The 27,683-nt window shown below is 32.1% G+C and overlaps 2 protein-coding genes across 4 annotated transcripts; one reads left to right on the top strand and one right to left on the bottom strand.

Moving 5' to 3' along the window:
• The first annotated feature begins 11,648 nt into the window (after positions 1-11,648).
• Positions 11,649-18,325, top strand: LOC111689830. Of its 3 annotated transcripts, XR_006941202.1 has the most exons (7): positions 11,649-11,965; positions 13,238-13,519; positions 13,643-13,787; positions 14,114-14,722; positions 14,922-15,125; positions 16,325-17,158; positions 18,164-18,325. XR_006941202.1 is itself a non-coding variant. In XM_046953164.1 (6 exons), exons 1-6 carry the CDS (start codon positions 11,755-11,757, stop codon positions 17,055-17,057), a joined length of 1,890 nt encoding a protein of 629 aa, XP_046809120.1. In that variant the 5' UTR covers positions 11,649-11,754; the 3' UTR covers positions 17,058-17,602. The 3 variants fall into 3 exon arrangements, 2 of the variants coding, with proteins under 2 accessions (XP_046809120.1, XP_046809119.1); XM_046953164.1 differs by lacking the exon at positions 18,164-18,325 and having other exon boundaries at positions 14,408-14,722; positions 16,325-17,602; XM_046953163.1 differs by lacking the exon at positions 18,164-18,325 and having other exon boundaries at positions 16,325-17,602.
• Positions 18,326-18,588: 263 nt separating this feature from the next.
• LOC111689839 lies at positions 18,589-26,311 on the bottom strand. Its single transcript, XM_046952509.1, has 4 exons — positions 24,582-26,311; positions 21,444-21,460; positions 19,637-21,366; positions 18,589-18,975 (listed from the first exon to the last, which is right to left on the bottom strand). The coding sequence occupies exons 1-4, from the start codon at positions 26,280-26,282 to the stop codon at positions 18,872-18,874; spliced, it is 3,552 nt and encodes a 1,183-aa protein (XP_046808465.1). The 5' UTR covers positions 26,283-26,311; the 3' UTR covers positions 18,589-18,871.
• Positions 26,312-27,683: the final 1,372 nt, after the last annotated feature.

Raw genomic sequence — 27,683 nt, 5'->3', positions numbered from 1 at the left:
AGTTAGTTAGTAAGTTAGTTAGTTAGTTAGTTAGTTAGTTAGTTAGTTAGTTAGTTAGTTAGTTAGTTAGTTAGTTAGTTAGTTAGTTAGTTATTTAGTTAGTTAGTTTGCTTGTTTGTTTGTTTCCACATTTTTGTTTAAATAATTTCACTTTCAAAGCTAGTAGTGTGTTTCTAATTCGTTTAACACCTTACTTTCACTATAACTCTGAACTTACTTCACGCTTAATGGTTTCAGTCGCACGTCAAAGAGCGTGTTGAACCCATTCTTGATAATTTTCTATAATTGTAATAATGTAAAACAATTAGTTAAAATTAAAATAACTCGGCCAGTAATTTTGATTTCATATAAAACTTCATTTGTTAATAAATTCATAACAATTGATGATTTTGAAAAAAAATGTTGGTTAACATTTGGTGTCAATAAATGTGTTGTATTTTTACAATTTACATGATACTTAATTACTCATATGAGATTTATTACTTAAATGTTCTTGAACTCATATATATATTTAATGAAAACAAAATTGTGCAGCGTTAATTTGTTCACTTATATCAAGATCAGAAAAATGTTTGTTTATAAATGTATATTTTTAGTGAAATTATTGTCACCAGGTGAGCTATTATAAAACCTACATAAATATACTTATATATTAAAATATATAGCTGATGCGCCAGCGATAAGGCAGTGTTATTTTCCGGTACTGTTTCTTTTTAATAAAACTGTTCTTCTTAGTCCTTCCCTTTTGTATAACACATTCCTTTAGTGGATAGTTTATGTTAAAACCTTTTTCTTAAATCCTAGACAAACACCCTTAGTTTTACATAACGTTATATGTTAACCGTTAATTTTAACAGTTCTCTATCTTGCTCACTTCTCTACGCTCTCTGTTTATGTTTAACCAACCATGACCAGGATTAAGTAAAATTTATTAATATACAAAAGCCTGTTGCATGACAGAAAATAAAACAGGGATGCTGGATGTAAAACATGAAAGAAAAGCACAACATTTAAACGAAAAAATCTCTTTGCAAAGTAGTGCAAATAAAATTTTTAGAAACGCGTATAAACTCTTCGGGTAAGGACATGTTTAACGGTAAAATTATTGTGACTGTGTAAGATACAAAATTGAAAGTGTTTTTGTTTTTTTTTTTTTGTTCTTCTAAATTCAATTGTGTGTATTTTGATTTCAAGCAAATAATTGTATATGTGTGAGAGGAGGAGGTGATTGTCGGTGTGTGTGTGTGTGTGTGTTTGTTCACCTGGAACCCACAGACACAGTTTCGGGATAACAATGACAATTTAGTTGGTGTATGTGTGTGTCGCTACTTAATATCTAAATAACAATTGTACTTATATATATACATACATAGTATGTTTGTCTGACTGACTATTTGATTGTCTCTCTAACTGTTTTGTATACATAAAATCTTAAAAAGAAAATAAATAAATAAAATAAAAAGTTAAGTGTTTTTTAACAAACAACCACAACATCAACAACAACAACAAGAACAACAAAAAGCAAATACCAAAAAAAATTAAAATAAAAATTAAATAAAAAAACAAAATAAAATAAAGGTGTTTATATATTTACAAATACCAACATACATTCATACATATGTATCTACATAGTTATCCTTAATTCAGTACATATGTATGTATACAATGTAACTGTTAGTCCTGTATATAGAAAATTTAAAATACTTTACCTTTAATGTATAAAAAAAGGAAATAAACAAAAAAAAGTAGTAGTACAACAAAAGAGATCCTTTTAATTTGTATCTATGTGTATATGTTGGTGTATTAAATATTGCCACAGTAGTAGTAGACAAAATACAATGTGTTGCTGCTGCCGTTACTTACTTACTGCTCCTCCAGTGTACGTGCTAATGTCTGCTAACAAAAGCAACAAAATCAAAAGAAACTCAATTTTTTTACATATATAATCATAAAAACGGATAAATGAAAATCTTTTATAACAAAAAAAAAGAAATTGTAAAAAATTACAGAAGAATATCGCACAACCCAATCAATTTTGTTAAAAAAAAAAAAAAAATTGTATATAAAAATAAATTGAAAAATTTCCTTTAGCTATTAAATGGTTTTAAAGAAAGATGAAAAAAAAATCACATACTCATTGCCAGCCAGTACTTGTATTAAAATAAATGAACTTTTTTTGTCGAAAACATCATTTAGAAAACGTTTTATACTTATCTTTTACACATATGTTGTATTTTTAAGCATATTTTTTGCATATAATACTTAAAATCTGCTCATTAATCATTTTAGTTTTGGCTTTTGTTAGAAATTTGTACTTTTTCTTCTCAAAACATAATTTATTCTATTGAATTTTGATTATTCACAAGATGATTTAAAACTTTTTAAATGATACATCATTTTATATTTTAACTAGTTTCAGCCATTTTTACCCTAAATTGATTCATATGGATGTCAGTGTTGCCCATGCAAGATTTGAAGATTCTAGCTGTAATAGTTTATCAGATATATGAATTTTTCTATCTCTTTCATATGAGAGATGCCACGCCCCTTATTGTTGATTGGTTAATGGGGTCGTACACTGCACGCGAACTGTCAAGTAGAGTCGAAGAGACTACGTTTTAACCGAACCACTCCTACATGGTTCATATGGATGCCAGTGTTGCCCATACAAGATTTGACTATTCTCTCTGTAATAGTTTTCTAGATATATGAATTTTTCTATCTCATTCATATGGGAGATGCCACACCATTTTGACCTGACCACTTTACTCGTCAGATATAGTATTTATAGTATTAAATCCAGCCTCTAGCCGTAATAAATCTGAGAATACCAAGGTTAGATATGAAGTAACTGCCAAGAAAGTGGCCTCTAATTACGATCAGAGCAGGTCATTTACAGAGCAGATGGAAAGCCTTTTTCTTCCTATACCCTGTATTTGTTACAACTGCTACAGTGATCGTTGGATCAAGCCTACTTGGATGTCTGCCTATTACCTATATACTGCTATCAGCCTCGATATGTCTCGCCTACTTTATTTTAAAAGGTTTATTGTGCACTTCTCATTGACTTTACATGAGTCTAGGTTATTCCACCTATTCTCAGCCTTTTGATGGAAGAATATGAGCATACTGTTATTGATGAAACCGAAAGGTATTACAACTTAAACGACGTTTTAAATTTCAAGAACAGATCCTAGCGTGTTGTTCTGATCCTAGCCTCTGCCTGTTCATTAACATAGTATTCTCTATCTGCAGGGTAATGTCAGACAGGCAACGCAGCATTAACAGCAGCATAATTGTCTAACTAAAAGGGAAATTTTAGTATTACAGTTTAGTGAGAGAAGTGCCGCTGGACTATCGACAAAGATTCCTATGTTGCCGCGAATATTGAGATCATGTAGTAACCAACAGGCTGACATTATTGCAAATATTTCAGCCTGAAAGACACTAGAGGTAACCTCTATAGTAACCATCCTCACAGAACTGCGGTGTTCGTTCTGGTGTCTTCTGTGAAGAATCTGAGGTAAGTATATCTCACCGTCTTTCCGAAAGCTGTCGAACCCAACAGGTTGACATTATCGCAAATATTTTAGCCTGAAAAACACTACAGATTTCGGAAAGATGGTGAGATATACTTATCTCAGCTTCTTCACAGAAGATACCAGAACCAACACCGCAGTTCTGTGAGGATGGTTACTGTAGAGGTTACCTCAACACTACTTGCTCCTGGAAGGAACCCTGACTCAAAGTCCGTGTGTGGGGCTTCCGAGCTTCTGAAGAACTTCTTATCCCAATGCATGCCGATCTCTTTTGTACCTGAACTAAAAAAAAAACTTATTCTTAGTTGAATTCCACTTTACGAGAATAGGATGTACTATAGCTGTGTACATCCATTTAACTATGTTGGAATTAAATACCCATTTCATCACAAACAATTTACGTTAGCTATAGTACTTAGGCGACCGTTGCCATTTTGACTCTGTGCTGCATGTTGACTTTCCATAATAATTTGAAGTCTTAAATATTTGGCATTGTTTGATAAGGGGATTGATAAGGGAATATCGCAGTTCTTTAACTGTGGCATGTTGAAGCTCCGAATCTTGGTGTTTGTTGTGAATAGTACCAGTTCTGGCTCAGTTATTGAGTAGCACCAAAGCACCAAACATAATATCGCTAATCACATCTAGAAATATTCCTGATACCAGTACCGGGAGAACAATCTTGTAATGTCACTTTAATCCTCGTACTTTTCTTGGAACATTTCATGAGAACCACATAATCCTTTACTACGGGTGGTCAATTGCCCACAGGACTTGACCTGTGGCCGACTCAACAGAGGCTATTTAGTGCAGTAACTGTGGGAAATAAGTTGATGTTAAATGTTTATAATACAGAATGAATGTATGGGTATTAGCGTATTGCCAATCCGTAGGATGAATGAGAAGTGTGATGGATTGGATGAATCTTGGATGATAGTAATATTATACAAGTGATAGCATTGAATTTCCCTCCTTATCCAGGCATGTTCAGAGAAAACTCTATTCATATCAGTTTTACCACAGTATGTTCTCTGTGAGTAATAACAAAGTCTTCGGCTTATTTGATGAATTTAACGGTTTCATCTCTAGGCGCTGTTGCTTTACATAGGCCATCGCATCTGCGTGATTGTAAACGGAAGTGATGTTCTTGCATTGCGGAAGTTAAGCAACTGTTAAAGATTACATAGCTCAAGTACTTGAGCAAAGTCCACGTATTTTGACACCTGCGTGTGTGAAGCACAATGGGCAGTAGTGAGTCGTTATAATCTCAACCAATTATTGAAAAAGACTATAAACTAGTAAAGTTATTTAAGATTAACAGTATAACCATAGGCAACTCTTCCATTGATAGTGAATGCCTTTTTTATAATCTCAAGAATTGTCCAAAATCTTGTGAGAATCATTCGTGATGAAAAGTGTTTGATAAGGTTTAATGGTGCACAAGATAGGTTGGATTTTCGTACATACAAATTACGTGTGACGGATCAAGTTAAGAAGCTTTTTAATCCTATAAATACGGTTGTCTTTAAAACTTGATAATGTAAATTTTGAGACTTTAACACTCACGGATAGACAGACAACCGACGGAAGGACAAAGCTTAATGAACACAGAAAGATTCAGATTTATATGCATTAAGTTGGGTGTAAGACCAATATTATCGGATATAACAAACACTATAGTGGTGTAGGGTATACTATATATTTTTTATTATTAATATCATTATAATTAGGCACATCATTATGAAGTTTTGTTGAATTAGTTTTCAGTTCATAAAAAAAAAACTTTTTCCTACCCTCATAGTTTCAACATAAACTTTTTGTCTAAAAATTCCCATAGGCAAAATTCCTTAATTAATTATACATTAAATCATTAGGTAAGTGTTTGAAAAAAAAAATTCCACATAATTGTTACTTTTATTACACTTTAAAGACTTATAAACGTGCTGAATGTTTAATACTTATATAACAATAAAATTCTAACAGTGTATTCTTTAACAAATATCTAACAGTATTTATTTACACTATTAAACGTTGCACACAGGCAATCATCACTCATACGCTTACAGAGTGACACGAACAAATAACTTACATACATACAAACACACATAATACTTCTAATGGTATGAGATAGAAATATTTGTAACATTTATTTAACATTAATCTTTGTACGATTATTTATTATTTATTATTTCTACATACTTCTACAGCATACACACATATACACATACATTCATACATTTAAGAGTATTTGAAAATTTTCTATCTGTGTGTTTGTTTGTATTGGCATTTTAATCCTTGTGCAATGTCATTTGAAATGTTTTCGAATAGGTTTTTTTATTATTGTTTTAGTTGAACAGTTTTGTTTCTCATTTTGTATTTGTCATTTGATTTAAGTTTTTACACCCTGTTGCTTGTTTTGTAAAGCACTTCTGAATGGTGATAAGAGTAGAGATAACATTGTCATTCCGTTAAATATATTTGTGATTCTATAATGTAGATTTATTAGAGATTAGTAAGGGTGGTAAGGGTTCTTTAATAGCATCGAAATTTAAAGTTAATTAAATCAGTTTTCTTATTTTCTATGCAAAGTGCTACATAAGATTCGAACAAATACTCATACGAAAGTATCGGATCTTTTATGCGCCCCTTTACCAAAGTATCTGTTAAAAATTAATGAAAACACAAGACTGTAGACAAGACAAACCTATCTACCGAAGACTACCTTTGTGTTTTAAATACATCTTAAAGAAATGTTATTATTTCACATTAAAAGGTGTTTCAAATTCGTTAAAGTCTATTAAAAGCACTTTCTCTTCTTTTACTTTTGTCTACCGTGTATGCGTGGGAATATGTATTAGAAATGTATGTTAATGGTTTATTTTCATTAGGCAGACATTTACCAATCTCCACTACATAGACCCCATTTAAAAACACAAAACTCTAACAACAGGTGGATGTGTCAATTTTCTTTTTTTTTATTGTAGAGGAGGTATTTTTGCTTTTCTTTAACACCTCCATCATCAGCAACCACTTTTTATATTTCTGTCTGTGTGGTATTTGAATATGAAGAAGAGTTTTTGTTATAATTCATTTTTTTTGTATTACTTAAAGTGTAACAATTGTGTTATTTTAGTTTGATTGTTATGTGAGTGGGAGTGTTAAATTGTTCAAGAGATGTTTCCGTTCAATTTAATATACCCTAGACGGAAATAGAGATAGTTTCAATTTAAGTGGAACAAAATATAAAATATGGGTTTTAAGGGATATTTGAGATATCTCAGTTTGAAACTAATTTCCCAATAAAGGCTTTCTTAAAAGATACAAAGAATAGTTTATGTTTTTTTAATAGAAATAAAGCTTTTTGATGGCCTATTATATTGCAGTCTATAGTCTAGTTTATAGTCTAGTCTATAGTCTAGTTTATAGTCTATAGTCTAGTTTATAGTCTATAGTCTAGTCTATAGTCTAGTCTATAGTCTAGTCTATAGTCTAGTCTATAGTCTAGTCTATAGTCTAGTCTATAGTCTAGTCTGTAGTCTAGTCTATAGTCTAGTCTATAGTCTAGTCTATAGTCTAGTCTGTAGTCTAGTCTATAGTCTAGTCTATAGTCTAGTCTATAGTCTAGTCTATAGTCTAGTCTATAGTCTAGTCTATAGTCTAGTCTATAGTCTAGTCTATAGTCTAGTCTATAGTCTAGTCTATAGTCTAGTCTATAGTCTAGTCTATAGTCTAGTCTATAGTCTAGTCTATAGTCTAGTCTATAGTCTAGTCTATAGTCTAGTCTATAGTCTAGTCTATAGTCTAGTCTATAGTCTAGTCTATAGTTTAATCTATAGTCTAGTCTATAGTCTAGTCTATAGTCTAGTCTATAGTCTAGTCTATAGTCTAGTCTATAGTCTAGTCTATAGTCTAGTCTATAGTCTAGTCTATAGTCTAGTCTATAGTCTAGTCTAGTCTATAGTCTAGTCTATAGTCTAGTCTATAGTCTAGTCTATAGTCTAGTCTAGTCTATAGTCTAGTCTATAGTCTAGTCTATAGTCTAGTCTATAGTCTAGTCTATAGTCTAGTCTATAGTCTAGTCTATAGTCTAGTCTATAGTCTAGTCTATAGTCTAGTCTATAGTCTAGTCTATAGTCTAGTCTATAGTCTAGTCTATAGTCTAGTCTATAGTCTACTCTATAGTCTACTCTATAGTCTAGTCTATAGTCTAGTCTATAGTCTAGTCTATAGTCTAGTCTATAGTCTAGTCTATAGTCTAGTTTATAGTCTAGTCTATAGTCTAGTCTATAGTCTAGTCTATAGTCTAGTCTATAGTCTAGTCTATAGTCTAGTCTATGGTCTAGTCTATAGTCTAGCCTATAGTCTAGTCTATAGTCTAGTCTAGTCTATAGTCTAGCCTATAGTCTAGTCTATAGTCTAGTCTAGTCTATAGTCTAGTCAATAGTCTAGTCTATAGTCTAGTCTATAGTCTAGTCTATAGTCTAGTCTATAGTCTAGTCTATAGTCTAGTCTACAGTCTAGTCTATAGTCTAGTCTATAGTCTAGTCTATAGTCTAGTCTATAGTCTAGTCTATAATCTAGTCTATAGTCTAGTCTATAGTCTAGTCTATAGTCTAGTCTATAGTCTAGTCTATAGTCTAGTCTATAGTCTAGTCTATAGTCTAGTCTATAGTCTAGTCTATAGTCTAGTCTATAGTCTAGTCTATAGTCTAGTCTATAGTCTAGTCTATAGTCTAGTCTATAGTCTAGTCTATAGTCTAGTCTATAGTCTAGTCTATAGTCTAGTCTATAGTCTAGTCTATAGTCTAGTCTATAGTCTAGTCTATAGTCTAGTCTATAGTCTAGTCTATAGTCTAGTCTATAGTCTAGTCTATAGTCTAGTCTATAGTCTAGTCTATAGTCTAGTCTATAGTCTAGTCTATAGTCTAGTCTATAGTCTAGTCTATAGTCTAGTCTATAGTCTAGTCTATAGTCTAGTCTATAGTCTAGTCTATAGTCTAGTCTATAGTCTAGTCTATAGTCTAGTCTATAGTCTAGTCTATAGTCTAGTCTATAGTCTAGTCTATAGTCTAGTCTATAGTCTAGTCTATAGTCTAGTCTATAGTCTAGTCTATAGTCTAGTCTATAGTCTAGTCTATAGTCTAGTCTATAGTCTAGTCTATAGTCTAGTCTATAGTCTAGTCTATAGTCTAGTCTATAGTCTAGTCTATAGTCTAGTCTATAGTCTAGTCTATAGTCTAGTCTATAGTTTAGTCTATAGTCTAGTCTATAGTCTAGTCTATAGTCTAGTCTATAGTCTAGTCTATAGTCTAGTCTATAGTCTAGTCTATAGTCTAGTCTATAGTCTAGTCTACAGTCTAGTCTATAGTCTAGTCTATAGTCTAGTCTATAGTCTAGTCTATAGTCTAGTCTACAGTCTAGTCTATATATAAATATATACAATATGAATATTTTCAATATTATTTTGAAAGTTTAAAATCCTCTTATTTACTTACTCTCAACTTGTAGAATTTTAATCTATAGTATTTGTTACAACTATAGCAATGTTTTACACACTACAATATACATATAAAATAAAATAAAATGCAATGCAATAAAATAAAATTGAAAACATTTGCATTTAATACTCGGGTATTGTAAATTCATCTTAATGCTTTAGTTTTCAATTTTAATACATTTTTCCTTGCAATTTTCAGTGAGTGTGTCTGTATGTCAAGGTAAATTTGCCGTCATAGTTTTATTGATACTTTGGGTTAGTTAAGTGGGTGGTTGTTTGGAATGTATGCTCAAACATTGCATCATACTGCTTTACTAATAACAAATGAAATGTAATGCACTTTATGCTCTGTCTATTTTTAATGCTTACTTTGCTGCCTCCAATCTTCCTCCCTACTCTGCCGCTCTAATGCGTTCTATTATTTTATACTCTTGTGAAATGTAATATTTATTATGGTAGTTTTTTTTTACTTTTTTGTCGTTTTTGAGCAATAATAAATAAAAAATGCAACAAAACCTACTCATGTTGAAATAGAGAAAGGAATAATAAATAAAAGCCAGGAAGTACTCTGCAACAATAATGAATAACATTTTTTTTTTTTTGAAATAAAAGAAATCAATTTAAAATATTTAATAAATTTTGAATTGTTTTAAGTTCTTTATATTCTTTATTACATATATAGATGCTAATAAAATCGTTCCGACAAAAATTACTTTAAATGTTTGTCATTACAATTTCCAAATAACTTTGCCAGCAAACTTCTGATTGAATTTCATTTACACTTGTTTAAGATGTTTATTGATTCCAAAGAAGCAAAGTGAATTCATTGTTTTTAAATTTAAGGTATATTTTTTTTGTACTAAATTTTATTGAATTAAACCAATTTTATTTTGGAGTTTATTGGTAAATGCGTGTAATTTATTTATTAATTTTAATATTATTTAAGTCAAATTAGTTGTATTATATAATACATCCTAATAACTTACAAAAAACATAAAAATTACATCCTGAGAATGACTTCAGATGTAGCGAATTTGGAATCAAATAAAAAGGACATGCCTTCTAGGACAAGCCTGTGTTAAAATCATAACTAGAACTGAACTAGAACTGAACTAGAACTGAACTAGAACTGAACTAGAACTAGAACTGAACTAGAACTAAACTAGAACTGAACTAGAACTGAACTAGAACTGAACTAGAACTGAACTAGAACTGAACTAGAACTGAACTAGAACAGAACTAGAACTGAACTAGAACTGAACTAGAACTGAACTAGAACTGAACTAGAACTGAACTAGAACTGAACTAGAACTGAACTAGAACTGAACTAGAACTGAACTAGAACTGAACTAGAACTGAACTAGAACTGAACTAGAACTGAACTAGAACTGAACTAGAACTGAACTAGAACTGAACTAGAACTGAACTAGAACTGAACTAGAACTGAACTAGAACTGAACTAGAACTGAACTAGAACTGAACTAGAACTGAACTAGAACTGAACTAGAACTGAACTAGAACTGAACTAGAACTGAACTAGAACTGAACTAGAACTGAACTAGAACTGAACTAGAACTGAACTAGAACTGAACTAGAACTGAACTAGAACTGAACTAGAACTGAACTAGAACTGAACTAGAACTAGAACTAGAACTGAACTAGAACTGAACTAGAACTGAACTAGAACTGAACTAGAACTGAACTAGAACTGAACTAGAACTGAACTAGAACTGAACTAGAACTGAACTAGAACTGAACTAGAACTGAACTAGAACTGAACTAGAACTGAACTAGAACTGAACTAGAACTGAACTAGAACTGAACTAGAACTGAACTAGAACTGAACTAGAACTGAACTAGAACTGAACTAGAACTGAACTAGAACTGAACTAGAACTGAACTAGAACTGAACTAGAACTGAACTAGAACTGAACTAGAACTGAACTAGAACTGAACTAGAACTGAACTAGAACTGAACTAGAACTGAACTAGAACTGAACTAGAACTGAACTAGAACTGAACTAGAACTGAACTAGAACTGAACTAGAACTGAACTAGAACTGAACTAGAACTGAACTAGAACTGAACTTGAACTGAACTAGAACTGAACTAGAACTGGACTAGAACTGGACTGGAACTGAACTAGAACTGAACTAGAACTGAACTAGAACTGAACTAGAACTGAACTAGAACTGAACTAGAACTGAACTAGAACTGAACTAGAACTGAACTAGAACTGAACTATAACTGAACTAGAACTGAACAAGAACTGAACAAGAACTGAACTAGAACTGAACTAGAACTGTACTTGTTAGTTAGTTATAGTTTTAATATATTTGCATTACATTGCAATATTAAATATCTCCTTTTGTAATCCTCATTGCATATTACCTAACATTTTTAAATTGATTTTTTATACTTTAAACAACATCAGCATTAACTGTCACATCAATTAAATGTCAAACTTAGATTAAATTGCAAACAAACTAGAAAAAAGTCATTTGCAACATGATGGCATTAATTTAATGCATTTTTTTTTTGTTTTTTTTTTTTTTTTTTTTGCATTCCATTTCTAATTACTTTTGTTCGTCTCTTTTATTTTCAGCATAAAAACAATATTGATGATTTCACATAGAAAAAAAGATAAACAAATAGTTACATAAGAAAAAAAACATCATTTTTTTACCACACCCTTGTAGATCTGCAACAGCCAATGTAATGCCTGCACGTCGTGCTGGTGGTGGTGTGACCACCGTTCGCCGCAAACATTCGTTGGGTAATTTACGTCGTGCTCATCCAGCCTCGGGTGCAACATGGAATGTTCAGGTGGTTCGTGGAAAAATGTCCTCAAAATGTTTATGGCATGCTTGTAGAGCATTAGTATTGGGTCTTACTTTGTTAGCGGTGGGTGCGGGAATGGCAACATTGGGTAAGTTGAATGGAATTAAAATAAATCTTAAAATATTGATTTTATAATGGACGATGGTATAGGGTGATTATACTAGACTAGTCATAAACTAATTACTATATTGACTGGATTAAAGACTTGTATATAAAAACAAGTAGGAAAGTATAGTCGGGCATGGCCGACCATATAATACCCTACACCATGAGTATATTTTAAAAATTTTTATTTTTTATAAAGAATCTTTTATGTTGAATATTATCATAATTCCAAAATATTTTAGCAAATATTAAGCAAAAATTTCTAAATGAGTCTTTATATAGGTCGAATATGGGCCGATCCTCGGTAAATTTGGGAAAAGGATATATTTTTAAATAACAGTTAATTTTGTTGAGTTTCATTGCGATACAAATTGTTACAAGTCAATTTTAGACGTTTAAGACATTTTTTGAAGGGGTGTTTGTATAGGGGCTAGGGTCAAATCTGCAGTGTCATTTATACTTATATAAAACTTATTTGTGCCAATTTTTAGAGAGATAAAAGAATATTTGACGTAATTATGGCATAAAAAGTTCAAATCGGGAGGTACGGTTGTATGGGGGCTAGGTGAAATAATGGACCGATTTCAACCATTTTCAATAGGCTTCGTCCCTGTGCTAAAAAACATGGTTGGTCCAAATTTCATCAAATTATCGTGAAAATTGCGGTCTGTACCTTTCGCACAAGGTTTACATGGACAGCCAGCCGGACAGACGGACGGACGGACGGACATGTCTTAATCGACTCAAAAAATGATTCTGAATCGATCGGTATACTTTAAGGTGGGTATTGGACCAATACTTTTGTATGTTACAAACATCAGCACAAACGTATAATACCCTCCCCACTATAATGGTGTAGGGTATAAATATACATAGACTTCCAGTTGAATTTTTTATGAACTAGTGTATATATTCAATTGAGTTGAAGTTGGTGTCATTTCCAAAATCGAAATTGTCCATGTCTGATGCTTGAGTTGACGTTACTCAAATACGAAGAAAATTTATGATTAATGTCTTAAAATAACTTCAATTGTTTTAATGTCAAATGTAATTTGATATTTTCTAAATGCCTCGAGAAAACATCTTCATTATTAATGTCTTTAAATAACAATTTAAATATTACGTTTCCTTTCCTGTAATATGAGATTTTCTTAAAAAAAAACTTTGGGAAGTTTTTAAGCATTTATTTTATCTAAATTATCTTTTCTTTTTTGCTTTCTCTTTTGACTTTTATTTTCATCTTGTTATTCCTTAGGTTACTATGCCGACCACTTATCAATTGGCTCCGAAATACGTGGCAATGCTACTGTACGTGTTAAAAATGATCTCAAGGGTTTTCATCTAAATAATTTCTCTTACGTGGGTCCCATAGTTATGGGTTTTGGTGGTTTTATTGTGGTCGCTTCGTGTGTCATGACATTCGAGGCACGTGATTCGGCTGCCAAAGTTGTGCCGGCACGTTTAAGAGCTGGCACTGGCAGTAAAATGACTGTGCGCAGCAATCAAAGTAGTTCAGCCTCACAAAGAAGAGCTATAGGTAAATTTAAGGCGAAAAATATTTAAAATTTGTTTCTAATATAAATAAAAACTTTCTTAAGGCAATAAAGTTTTTACTTATTTTGTTTTTTTTTTTTAATTTTCTTTTTATTCTGCTCGCCAGGCATGCAATTTCAAAATACCCGCTGGGATCAACAGTTTGGTGTTTTTCGTTCTTCCCCAGCCGCTGAAGTACCTCAAACCACTAATATGCCCCTTGATCGTGAAGCCTTAACTGCTGAATTAGTAAAATTTTCTAAATCGCTCAGGTATGTCTCAAAAAAAATTCAACATTAAATCCTTAGCTTTTCAAAAAATCATACAAAATTTTCCCCTCAGAAACTTTCTAAAATCTTTACTATTTGCTTGAAAATTTGCTTTATAATTGAATTTGTATTTTCTTAACATTTATGTAAAAACTGACTTCATTAACCTTGTAAATTATTTAAAAATTTCTCTATATAAACTGTATATATATACCAAACATCTGCATCTTGTGAATAAATCTCAAACTCTATTAAATTCATGCTTGTAAAAATTCCAAAAAAAAACCAAAATTGAAAAAAAATACAAACAATTTTCAAAAATGAATTAGTGCATCTGCTCGCTTTTCACCACAACTACGACGTCTCACCTACACTGGTTCTGTGCCAAATCTCTCCACTCATCATGCCACACATCCCCTCGCATATTCCACTAATTTATCACATTTACTCTCGCCGAATCACAAACCACTGCTGTTGCTGGAACCTAAACGACATCGTAATCATCATCGACATCATCATCACCACCACAATAACCACCATCATCATCAACACCAACAACAACATTACAATACAAATAATCGTTCCTCAATGGCAACAACAACAACTACCATTAACGATATAAGTAATCGTCAGATCAAAAATCGTGGTACACGTATTAGTAATAGTTTAATTCAAAGAACAACACGTGAAAGTGTTACATCTGCCACCTGTACACTGTTGCAGCCACCGAGTGGCAATAATAAATTGTACTGGCATGCAGCCTCATTCGATGAGAGTTGTCGTTTGATGGCCGATAAACAGCAACAACAGAGAGATCGGGTAGCAGAACGTACAAGACGTTCGGATACGGCCAAGCGTCATGTTTTAGCGCGTCAAAAGCCCATCGAACAAGAGGAAGATCGCGATAAGTTATCATCTAGTCCTTTGGGAAATCGAAGGTGAGAATTTTGGTGTAAATTTATCAAAATAAATAAAAATAATAAATTGGTATCTGTTAACTGGTTGTAGTAAATCCTAAATTGTATTTCCATATAGTTAGTTGTTCTTTCAAAATTAGTTATCTTTTAATTTGCATTATAAAGCTTAGCATTTTTATATCCAAAACATATTGTTTTTTCTTTTTTCAATACTTTACAGATGTTCTACCATGTCGGATTCTTCGTATAGTGGCCGCTGGACGGCTCGTTGTGCTTCTATTGCCAGTCGTGCTTCTAGCATAGATTCAAGACGTATACAAGTAGATTTACATAGTCCGGAGGTAATGCCCAAATCTATATTACGTTCACCGAAACGTTATAGCTCAGGTCCATCGACAACACCTTCAGTCGAAAAGGAATTTCGGTAAGTGAGAGATAAATTTTTGCTAGTATTTGTTTTAGTGTATAAAAATTTTGGTATGTGTCCTAATATGGACTTTGGGTTAAAAGAAGAAATCTTAAGAAGAAAATTCACAGGTTAGAGCAAAGTATGAATTTGAGACTATACACAATCCAGAATACAGTCGAGTCCATTGTGCAGATTATAATCGAGTTTACTGTCCAGACTATAGTAGAGTCTATAGTCCAGACTATAGTCGAGTCTATAGTCCAGACTATAGTCGAGTCTATAGTCCAGACTATAGTCGAGTCTATAGTACAGACTATAGTCGAGTCTGTAGTCCAGACTATAGTCGAGTCTATAGTGCAGACTATAGTCGAGTCTATAATCGAGTCTATAGTCCAGACTATAGTCGAGTCTATAGTCCAGACTATAGTCGAGTCTATAGTCCAGACTATACTCGTGTCTATAGTCCAGACTATAGTCGAGTCTATAGTCCAGACTATAGTCGAGTCTATAGTCCAGACTACAATCGAGTCTATAGTCCAGACTATAGTCCAGTCTATAGTCCAGACTATAGTCGAGTCTATAGTCCAGACTATAGTCGAGTCTATAGTCCAGACTATAGTCGAGTCTATAGTCCAGACTATAGTCGAGTCTATAGTCCAGACTATAGTCGAGTCTATAATCCTGACTATAGACGAGTCTATAATCCTGACTATAGTCGTCCAGACTATATTCGAGTCTATACGCCAGACTACAGTGGAATGTATAGACTAAACTATAGTAAAGTTTATAGTCGAGCAGTCGAATCTATAGTCTTGTATATAGTCAAGTCCATACTTCAGACCATATCCGAGTATATAGCATAGATTATCGTTGAATCTAGAGTACAGTTTAATATAATTCCATAGTTAGGGCTATAGTCGTATTTATAATCAAGTCTATAGTCAGGTCTATAGATTCTTCACTCGAGGTGATTTATATAGCCCAGAATAGAGTAGTAAAAACTACAGAGGAATCAACATCCCACAAATATTATCGAGTTTATAGGTCCAGCGTATAGCTTTGTCAATATTTCAGTTAATAGTCGACTATATAACGCAAAACATAGTCAAGTATCTGCTCACTATTTAAAGATCAGTTAAATTTGTTGCATTCGAAAAAATTATAGCAAAAACTTTTCCTCTCCTCTGCTCTCCTCGAATTAAACACTTTTCCAGAAGTCAACTTTCCGTATGTTCTGAGCCACCCGCCGCCATACGTCAACTCTCGGGTCAATCAAGTCTAGAACCATGTCTGCCCGAAGAAGCTATAGAGCTTGCAGATGCAGATAGCTATCAAATTTCCCAAACCGAAACTCCTCGTTCGTTAACTACTACCACAATAATCAATCCAGTAGATCTTCCACCGCCACCACAATCACCAACAACACCACCGGCGCCACCGCCAACAGCATTACCAACAACTAAACCGGAAATTAAATCACCCAACCGGTCTGGTATATTGAAGAAACCCCGCCCCGATTCATTACCACTAATGCAAAATTCTGCCGTTATTGATTTTAGTAAAACCACCAACGTCAATCATGAACGTTATAAAAATCTGCAACGCAGCAATTCCTCACGCACTTATGATCGTCCCAAATGCCATAAAACCTCAGAACATGATGATTCCATATTTTATATACGTTCCGAACATAGAGTTCTACAGCACTGTAATGATTTCTATGATTCCGAACAGGTTATCAATGAAAGACGTTCAACTCTGCTGAAGGCGGATAGTGAAACTGCTTTGGCCGAACGTAAGTTAAGTTCCTTTTCAATACCGGAAAGAATATTGGAGCAATCGGGGTCAGGGACGGGTGGAGATATTGAGGAATCAAAACCTCCTGACGATATCGTCTTGCAGATTGAAGTGGACAGTAATAAAGAGGAAGAGAATAATATTGTATAGAGTTTAAGCAGCTGATACTTATTAATTAATTAATGAATTAAACGGAATTACTTTACAACTCAAAGTTGTAGTTGTGTAGAAGAAAAGTGAAATACATTAATGTTAGTAACAAATATTATATAAAAATATTAGAGTGTAATTTTTTTTGTTTTCAATTTTCCTTTTACATCTTTTCTCATTTGTTATAATTTGAAGTCTTTTAGTCCAAGGAGATTTAAGTTAGAGGTTGTGTAAATTTATATTTAGTAAAATTAGGTGAAAAAAAATTTTGCTTTAATTTTTCTTTAGTTTTCTAAATAATCTTTCAATGTATTAATTAGTTAATCACAATCCTTGGTAGGTAAAAGTATGTACGTAAAAGCAATACGTATCTCTATAATAGTTTATATCTCATTAGAGATCTTTCTAAATCGGTAAATCGGCAAATTTGATAAATGTTTTGTTTGCCCTATTATATTATTTTTTCCACCAATTTTTGGGATCTAAAAATACTACGGTTCAGCTCCAGTTCAGTTCTAGTTCAAGTTTCATTTAGTTCCAGTTAAAGTGTAGTTCAGTTCTAGTTCAGTTCTAGTTCAGTTCTAGTTTAGTTCTAGTTCAGTTCTAGTTCAGTTCTAGTTCAGTTCTAGTTCAGTTCTAGTTCAGTTCTAGTTCAGTTCTAGTTCAGTTCTAGTTCAGTTCTAGTTCAGTTCTAGTTCAGTTCTAGTTCAGTTCTAGTTCAGTTCTAGTTCAGTTCTAGTTCAGTTCTAGTTCAGTTCTAGTTCAGTTCTAGTTCAGTTCTTGTTCAATTCTTGTTCAGTTCTAGTTCAATTCTAGTTCTGTTCTAGTTCTGTTCTAGTTCTGTTCTAGTTCTGTTCTAGTTCTGTTCTAGTTCAGATCTAGTTTAGTTCTATTTCAGACCTCTTCGTTTGTCATCTTACAAAAATGTTCTGCTTATTTTTATCATTCTTTCCACTGCAAGTGATCTCCTTTTTTATTTGTCTCTTATTTTTTTCAAATAAACTTCTTATTATAATTTAATAAAGTATTAATACTTTAATGAAATCGTAGCAAACAATTTATTTAAAATTAATAATAATATTTATAAGTATAATATTTTGTTGTAGGTTTATCTGTTTTTAGCATAAATGTTGTTAACTATTTTAAAATTTACAAAAGAAATTATTACAACAAATTAAAAATAAATTCAACAACAAACAACAATTAAAATAAAAGCAATGTACTTATGAGTAACTACTTTGTATATGTAAGAAATTAAAAATACAAAAAATCAAACTTAACACAAAATAAAATCATTAAGTTAAATTAAAAAGAAAATAAAAAAACTAAAAATAAAAATAATAACAACTTATTATAAATGTTTGTAAATTATAAATGTGAAAATTTTATATGTGTTTATTTCTATACAAAAAAAAAATAAATAAATAAAACAACAAAACAATCAAAACCGCAAGAACTAATAATAATAATAATTGTTATAATTAAACAACAACAATAAAAAACTGAATAATTACTTGATACTCTGAATAATAAAAAAACAAGAGAACAGAACTAATATTTGTGTGTTTTAAAACAGAAAATTAAAAATTTTAAATATGTGTTTTATTACCCACTTCCATTTTTACATTTATAGTAAGTATGGTGAAATTCAAATATAAAGAAGATATAAAAGCACCTCTACTCTTCTTGAAAAATTCAAGTATCAAATCATTACATATTTAAAAAATCGTACTTTTATCTTTTTTATTAAAGATTTTTAAAAAAATTATTACAACTACTACTTAAAATCATATTAATTAAAAATATATTAAAGTCTACATCTCCATTGTAAAATTAGAATTTTTAAATCGATAATGACTTGTAAATTTGTTCACATCCTGAATGGCACGATCAAAATTATCCTGCAGATCCATACAATCTAAAAAGAAATAAAAATAAAACCTTATATAAATTTACTTAATATATGTGTAAATTAGAATATTAAGAATATTTCCAAAAGGTTTTTGGCACAATCGCATTTTTACAATTTGCTCCATTTTGCTTATCCCAAAAATTAATAAAACTGCATTAAATCTGAACTTAATTCAACTAGAACTCAAATTGAACTAGAACAGAATTAAAACATAACTAGAACTGAACTAGAACTGAACTAGAACTGAACTAGAACTGAACTAGAACTGAACTAGAACTGAACTAGAACTGAACTAGAACTGAACTAGAACTGAACTAGAACTGAACTAGAACTGAACTAGAACTGAACTAGAACTGAACTAGAACTGAACTAGAACTGAACTAGAACTGAACTAGAACTGAACTAGAACTGAACTAGAACTGAACTAGAACTGAACTAGAACTGAACTAGAACTGAACTAGAACTGAACTAGAACTGAACTAGAACTGAACTAGAACTAAACTAGAACTAAACTAGAACTGGACTAGTACTAAACTAGTACTAAACTAGAACTGATCTAGAACATGATCTTTTAAACCTGAGAATATAATTTAATATTAGTGATGTTATTATATAATCATAACGTTGTTAGTAAATACACGCTACTCTCTTTCTATAAACACTTTACCTAATTTAAAACCACAAATCTCAATCCATTTAACTCTCAGACAAAACTTTTCACACAATAACAATTCATTCAAGAATTCATCATCCAATAGTTCCTCATGTTTACCATAAATCGAATAATGCAATTGATCATTCAAACACAATAAATCAATCCAAAATGGCTGAGCCTTTCGAAATAATTTACATGGAATTAAGATCATGCGCAACGAGGTTTTTATACCGCAAGCATTAACGGGAATGACAGTATTATCACTGATGGTTTCATTAGTTCTCAAGTATAGACATTCCAAGTGTATAACACTTATCATGAACAAAATAAAAGCCCATGACACACCGTTGCAGGAGTTGAATGATAATTCTTTAAGAGATTTAAGTTGAGATATAATAGGTTTTAACGATAGAGGACTAGGTATGTGAAGATATTGTAATTTAGGACATTTATCAATGAGCCATCTGTCGGTTATGCTGCCATTTAACCATATAAGTGAGTGTAGATTTTCAAATTTATTGAGTGATTTCTTTAAAGCTTTCGATATTTCAGCATAATTTATACTATCAATAGTGATCTTTTCCAGGGTGGGTGATGCATAGATATGCGTTATTTCACCTAATATGCGCGTTTTGATGAAACTAAATGTTTGCAGTTTTAAACCTCCTAAAAGTTGTTGAAAATTTGCAAATGTTAAACCTCCACAGGAGTTTAATGATAAATGTTTAAGATTTTTCAAAACAGCAAAATCGTCCACACACAAATCACATTTCTCCAAACACAATTTCTCCAGTTGCACGCATTTGGTGGCCAAAATATGTATAATTTGTATATTTAAAATTGTTCTATAATCACTGACGTTTATCGTAAGCTCTTTCAGTTTATCGAAATGATTGAGATAATAGTGAAAACTTAGCCAGAATTGTGGAGTTATTATACCCACATCGAAGACCTCCAGACTGTTTGTAAGGTTCTCTAAGTTATCAGCAGCATTACCATATAAGGAGATATTTTGTAATATTAATTTTTTTAACTTGATATTCAGTAATATAACTTGTAGATCAAGAGATCTGATCACTATATTGGCTTGAGCCTCTGCTCGTATAACAAGATCCTCTAACTGTTGCATATCGTTTAAAATGTTCAAATTTAAGTGAACTCCTGGTATAAGAGGTGAATGATTTGTACAGTAACATTCTAGTAAATGTAATTTTTGTAAATTTTTACATTTCCTTGTCAGTACTCTTAGTTGTTCATCATCGACACACAGTTGGTGATAGGTAAGTTCTGTTAAATTACTAAATATTCGCATATTTTCAAAGGAAAGACATATATCTGGCTGCTGATATTCCGAGTGCAATTTTAAGGCCTTAACATGTTTAGCTTGTAAATGTAGAAAATGTATTAGCTCTTTAGGATATAAAACCATTTTAGTTTTTCTTGCCTCCACTAAGTCCACATCCATCTCATGTCTGTTTTCCTTATTGCTTATAATAGTTATAATGTGTATATCTTGTCTTAAATATAAATTTATGTTTGAATACATTTTAGGCCATAATTGTTTGGTTAAAAAGTATTCGAAACGTTTGCATACGCTCACAAATTTCAATTGTTCACTTAAATTAAGAAATTTGAAAATATTTTCCAAAATATTATCCGATTTACAGACATTTAAACACGACTTTTGTAAACGAAAATTCATGTCTATTCTATCGTTTAAAATTATTTCTTTCGTCTTTATTCTTTAAGCTCCTGTTTGAAACTGTTTATCACATACAATGTTTGTAATACTTGTGTTAATTAAGGTAAATTTATATACAATATCATGTCTAAGATCTGTGGTTTTTGTTTTTATAATTATATTAAATTTTATTCATCGGTAGTAACATTTATCCGTATTTTTATATAAATTTACTTTTTATAGTGTAATTGTATTTAAAGATTGCTTAGTAATACAAGTAAATTTTCATGCTATTAGAATTCGTAAACTTTATACCCTTATACTGTTCCAGTTCTGCTTTAGTTCTGTTCTAGTTCAGTTGTAGTTCAGTTCTAGTTCTAGTTCAGTTCTAGTTCAGTTCTAGTTCAGTTCTAGTTTAGTTCTAGTTCAGTTCTAGTTCAGTTCTAGTTCAGTTCTAGTTCAGTTCTAGTTCAGTTCTAGTTCAGTTCTAGTTCAGTTCTAGTTCAGTTCTAGTTCAGTTCTAGTTTAGTTCTAGTTCAGTTCTAGTACAGTTCTAGTTCAGTTCTAGTTCAGTTCTAGTTCAGTTCTAGTTCAGTTCTAGTTCAGTTCTAGTTCAGTTCTAGTTCAGTTCTAGTTCAGTTCTAGTTCAGTTCTAGTTCAGTTCTAGTTCAGTTCTAGTTCAGTTCTAGTTCAGTTCTAGTTCAGTTCTAGTTCAGTTCTAGTTCAGTTCTAGTTCAGTTCTAGTTCAGTTCTAGTTCAGTTCTAGTTCAGTTCTAGTTCAGTTCTAGTTCAGTTCTAGTTCAGTTCTAGTTCAGTTCTAGTTCAGTTCTAGTTCTAGTTCAGTTCTAGTTCAGTTCTAGTTCAGTTCTAGTTCAGTTCTAGTTCAGTTCTAGTTCAGTTCTAGTTCAGTTCTAGTTCAGTTCTAGTTCAGTTCTAGTTCAGTTCTAGTTCAGTTCTAGTTCAGTTCTAGTTCAGTTCTAGTTCAGTTCTAGTTCAGTTCTAGTTCAGTTCTAGTTCAGTTCTAGTTCAGTTCTAGTTCAGTTCTAGTTCAGTTCTAGTTCAGTTCTAGTTCAGTTCTAGTTCAGTTCTAGTTCAGTTCTAGTTCAGTTCTAGTTCAGTTCTAGTTCAGTTCTAGTTCAGTTCTAGTTCAGTTCTAGTTCAGTTCTAGTTCAGTTCTAGTTCAGTTCTAGTTCAGTTCTAGTTCAGTTCTAGTTCAGTTCTAGTTCAGTTCTAGTTCAGTTCTAGTTCAGTTCTAGTTCAGTTCTAGTTCAGTTCTAGTTCAGTTCTAGTTCAGTTCTAGTTCAGTTCTAGTCAGTTCTAGTTCAGTTCTAGTTCAGTTCTAGTTCAGTTCTAGTTCAGTTCTAGTTCAGTTCTAGTTCAGTTCTAGTTCAGTTCTAGTTCAGTTCTAGTTCAGTTCTAGTTCAGTTCTAGTTCAGTTCTAGTTCAGTTCTAGTTCAGTTCTAGTTCAGTTCTAATCCAGTTCTAGTTCAGTTCTAGTTCAGTTCTAGTTCAGTTCTAGTTCAGTTCTAGTTCAGTTCTAGTTCAGTTCTAGTTCAGTTCTAGTTCAGTTCTAGTTCAGTTCTAGTTCAGTTCTAGTTCAGTTCTAGTTCAGTTCTAGTTCAGTTCTAGTTCAGTTCTAGTTCAGTTCTAGTTCAGTTCTAGTTCAGTTCTAGTTCAGTTCTAGTTCAGTTCTAGTTCAGTTCTAGTTCAGTTCTAGTTCAGTTCTAGTTCAGTTCTAGTTCAGTTCTAGTTCAGTTCTAGTTCAGTTCTAGTTCAGTTCTAGTTCAGTTCTAGTTCAGTTCTAGTTCAGTTCTAGTTCAGTTCTAGTTCAGTTCTAGTTCAGTTCTAGTTCAGTTCTAGTTCAGTTCTAGTTCAGTTCTAGTTCAGTTCTAGTTCAGTTCTAGTTCAGTTCTAGTTCAGTTCTAGTTCAGTTCTAGTTCAGTTCTAGTTCAGTTCTAGTTCAGTTCTAGTTCAGTTCTAGTTCAGTTCTAGTTCAGTTCTAGTTCAGTTCTAGTTCAGTTCTAGTTCAGTTCTAGTTCAGTTCTAGTTCAGTTCTAGTTCAGTTCTAGTTCAGTTCTAGTTCAGTTCTAGTTCAGTTCTAGTTCAGTTCTAGTTCAGTTCTAGTTCAGTTCTAGTTCAGTTCTAGTTCAGTTCTAATCCAGTTCTAGTTCAGTTCTAGTTCAGTTCTAGTTCAGTTCTAGTTCAGTTCTAGTTCAGTTCTAGTTCAGTTCTAGTTCAGTTCTAGTTCAGTTCTAGTTCAGTTCTAGTTCAGTTCTAGTTCAGTTCTAGTTCAGTTCTAGTTCAGTTCTAGTTCAGTTCTAGTTCAGTTCTAGTTCAGTTCTAGTTCAGTTCTAGTTCAGTTCTAGTTCAGTTCTAGTTCAGTTCTAGTTCAGTTCTAGTTCAGTTCTAGTTCAGTTCTAGTTCAGTTCTAGTTCTGATCTAGTTCTGTTCTGTTCTAGTTCTGTTCTAGTTCTGTTCTAGTTCTGTTCTAGTTCTGTTCTAGTTCTGTTCTAGTTCTGTTCTAGTTCTGTTCTAGTTCTGTTCTAGTTCTGTTCTAGTTCTGTTCTAGTTCTGTTCTAGTTCTGTTCTAGTTCTGTTCTAGTTCTGTTCTAGTTCTGTTCTAGTTCTGTTCTAGTTCTGTTCTAGTTCTGTTCTAGTTCTGTTCTAGTTCTGTTCTAGTTCTGTTCTAGTTCTGTTCTAGTTCTGTTCTAGTTCTGTTCTAGTTCTGTTCTAGTTCTGTTCTAGTTCTGTTCTAGTTCTGTTCTAGTTCTGTTCTAGTTCTGTTCTAGTTCTGTTCTAGTTCTGTTCTAGTTCTGTTCTAGTTCTGTTCTAGTTCTGTTCTAGTTCTGTTCTAGTTCTGTTCTAGTTCTGTTCTAGTTCTGTTCTAGTTCTGTTCTAGTTCTGTTCTAGTTCTGTTCTAGTTCTGTTCTAGTTCTGTTCTAGTTCTGTTCTAGTTCTGTTCTAGTTCTGTTCTAGTTCTGTTCTAGTTCTGTTCTAGTTCTGTTCTAGTTCTGTTCTAGTTCTGTTCTAGTTCTGTTCTAGTTCTGTTCTAGTTCTAGTTCTGTTTTTGTTCTGTTCTGGTTTTGTTCTAGTTCTGTTCTAGTTTTGTTCTAGTTCTGTTCTAGTTCTGTTTTAGTTATATTCTATTTATATTCTAGTTCTGTTCTAGTTCTATTCATGTTCTTTTATAGTTCAATTCTAGTTCGGTTCTACTCTACTTGTACTTTCCTTTCTATAATAAAATCTCGATACACTTTAGTCAAATACAATAAATACTTTACCCAATTTATAACCGCAAATCTTTATCCACTTTACGCGACGACAAAACCTTTCACTGCAAATCATCTCATCCAAAAAGATGCCATCCAATAGTTCTTCATGTTTGCCGTAAATCAAGTAATGCAAATCGACATTCAGATACATCAAGTCAAGCCAAAATGATTGAGCCATTTTAAAGATATTACACGGTATAGTTATCATGCGTAATGTGGTTTTTATACCGCAGGCATTAAGTGGAATTTCTCTGTCATCATCTATTAGTTCATTGGTCTGCAGACACAAACGTTCTAACTTTAAGTTGCGTATTAAAATCAAAATAAAACACCACGACAACCCTGTGCACGAAGTAAAAGTTAATTCTTTTAGGGATTTCATGGTGAAAACAATGCGTCTTAATAGATACGGATTGGGTATGTGTAGATATTTTAATTTAGGACATTTATCTATAATCCAATTATCATTTATATCACCATTTAACCACTCTAAGGTGTGTAGACTTTCAAAATTATTAAGAGATTTTTGAAAAGCTTCCGATATCTGGGTAAAACGTATGGTGTTAATGCTGATTCTTTTCAAGGTAGGTGAAACAAAAATATGATTTATATTGCCAATAATGCGGGTATTAATCATGGTAAAAGATTTTAAAGTTAAAGCTCCCAGTATCTGTTGAAAATTGGCAAATGTTAGACCACCACAGGAATCTAGGGATAAATGTTTAAGACTTGTTAAAACACCAAAATCTTCCACACTCAAATCGCATTTCTCTAATGAAAGCTTTTGCAGCTTTTTACACTTATGGGCGAGAATGTCTACGGTTTGTACATTCAAGGTGGTATTGTAATCACTGACATTTATGCAAAGTTCACGTAGATTTTCAAAATGATTCAAATAATGCATAAAACTAGGCCAATAGCACATAGAGATCATGCCCATATTGAGAACCTCTAAAGTATCGCATATAGTTTCCAAAGTATCGGCATCATTATCGTCTATAATGAAATTTTTCAAAATCAATTTCTTTAACTTTAAATTGACAAACATGTCCTGTAAATGATAGGATTTAATAACGGCCTCAGCATCTGGTTCGGCATATAAAACCAATTCCTCTAATTTTTTCATTTCATAAATATATTCCAAATTCAAATGTTCTCCCGGTACCAGTGGCGTCAAGTACTCATTGTAACATTCGATTAAATGTAATTTCTTAATTTTTTTACACTTTCGCGATAGAACACGCATTTGCTCGTCATCTAGTATGAGACGATAGTAGGTAAGCTCTCTTAAATTATTAAAGATTTGTATATTTTTAAAAGAAATTCCCAATTCACGCTGATGATAAAAAAATTCCGAATTCACTTTTAAGGCTTTCACATTTTTCGCATTTAAAAATAAAAAATTATTACATTCCTTATGATTTAAGGCCACTTTGGACTTTCTAATCTCTTCCATTTCCGTTTCCTTTTCCTGTTCTTTGCCAATATTTGAAATATTTGCTATAATATTGACATAGGGCGTTTTATATAGTATAATTTTGGAACAGGTTTTAGGCCATAGAAATGTGGATAATACATAACCGAAACGTTTAGCTATATCGACGAGTTTTACTTGTTCTTTTAAATCTAAATATTTTAATATATATTCCATTAAGAAATCCGAATGATAGACATTAAAACACGCTATTTCAGTACGATTATCCATTTTATTATTTTTTCTTTTGTAGTTTATTGTTTGAGATCTAAGAAATGACTGTATTTAAATCATTTTATTTGTATTTTTTTTCAAGTAGAATTATTATATTTTTATACCCTACACCACTATAGTGGGGAGAGTTCTATACCTTTGTGCTGATGTTTGTAACATCCAAAAATGTTGGTCCTACACTCGCCTTAAGGTATACCAAATGGCTCAGAATTACTCTCTGAGTCGATTTATCTATGTCCGTCTGTCCATGAAAATATTTTGAAATTGAAATCGGTCCATTATTTCTCCTAGCCCCCATACAACTATACCCCCAATCAAATACTACGAAATACTACATCTTACGAGTGCAGTAGTCCTGTCAAAACAGAGTCTCTTCGATTCTACTTGACAGTTTGCGTGCAGTGGACTACCATGTAAACAAACCAACCAATAGTGTAGAAGGGGGACCATAGCCACTTTTTTTTGAGGCGGCCTCAAATTAAAACCGCAATACATATTCTTATTTTTTTCTTTGTTCGGATATTTAGATGTGTTGGCTTTAGATTCATCCCTTTCGAACTTTCCTAATTCACACTAATGTACATATTTTTTAAACTTTTCCGCATTGACGGCGATACCGCCCCGTCCATGGGGTAAATTCGCCAAGGGGATAAACAAGATAATTATTGTTTATTTCACATAATTTAACCAAAAACTTAAAAGAAATAATTACTGTTTTATATTATTTTAAGCAAATTTTGTTCTGCATCACAAGCTTTACATGTATTTGGCAAATGTGCCCCCGGGGAAGTTCTGGGGTTTAGTTAAAAATTTTCCGGACTTCCAATTATGTTATCGAAAAGAATAGTAAGGCTTATGGTTCACTATTATTGGTATCACAAAAGCTAAAAAAGTTAGCACAAAAAATATACACAGTGAAATATTTTCACAGCTCTTTCAAAACAATAAATCACGTCTTCCTTCCATCATATGTAAAGTTAATTTTTCTAACATTTAGGAACGTTAAACTAAAACAAAATTTGATAATACGATAAAATCGATTACTCGGTTTTCAAGTTGTTATGGCTAATGATCCCCCTTCGACCCTACCCCCCAAATAGGGCGATTGGACTTGTAATTACGTTAAATGTTCTATTTTGTCAAAAAAAGGACAAAACTTAGTATTATAGTACTTTAAATGACACAGCCAATTTTTGTAATGATCGGGTCTCATTTGACTCTTCTTTTGTTAACAATAAGTAAAAATATTCCAGAATAAAATTAAAAAATAAATAAATTTTTAACATACCGACTGGTGTAGGTTATCATATGGTCGGCCATTGCCGATTATTCATACTTGTTTCAAGTTTAAATATAATCTGTAATATTTGTGGTTATTTGTAAGTATTTTAAATATAA

The sequence above is a fragment of the Lucilia cuprina genome, chromosome 5 (genome assembly GCF_022045245.1).
Source record: "Lucilia cuprina isolate Lc7/37 chromosome 5, ASM2204524v1, whole genome shotgun sequence".
NCBI classification, from domain to species: domain Eukaryota; kingdom Metazoa; phylum Arthropoda; class Insecta; order Diptera; family Calliphoridae; genus Lucilia; species Lucilia cuprina.
The sequence above is the reverse complement of the archived record's forward strand: the minus strand, read 5'-3'. Positions and strand labels throughout refer to the sequence as shown.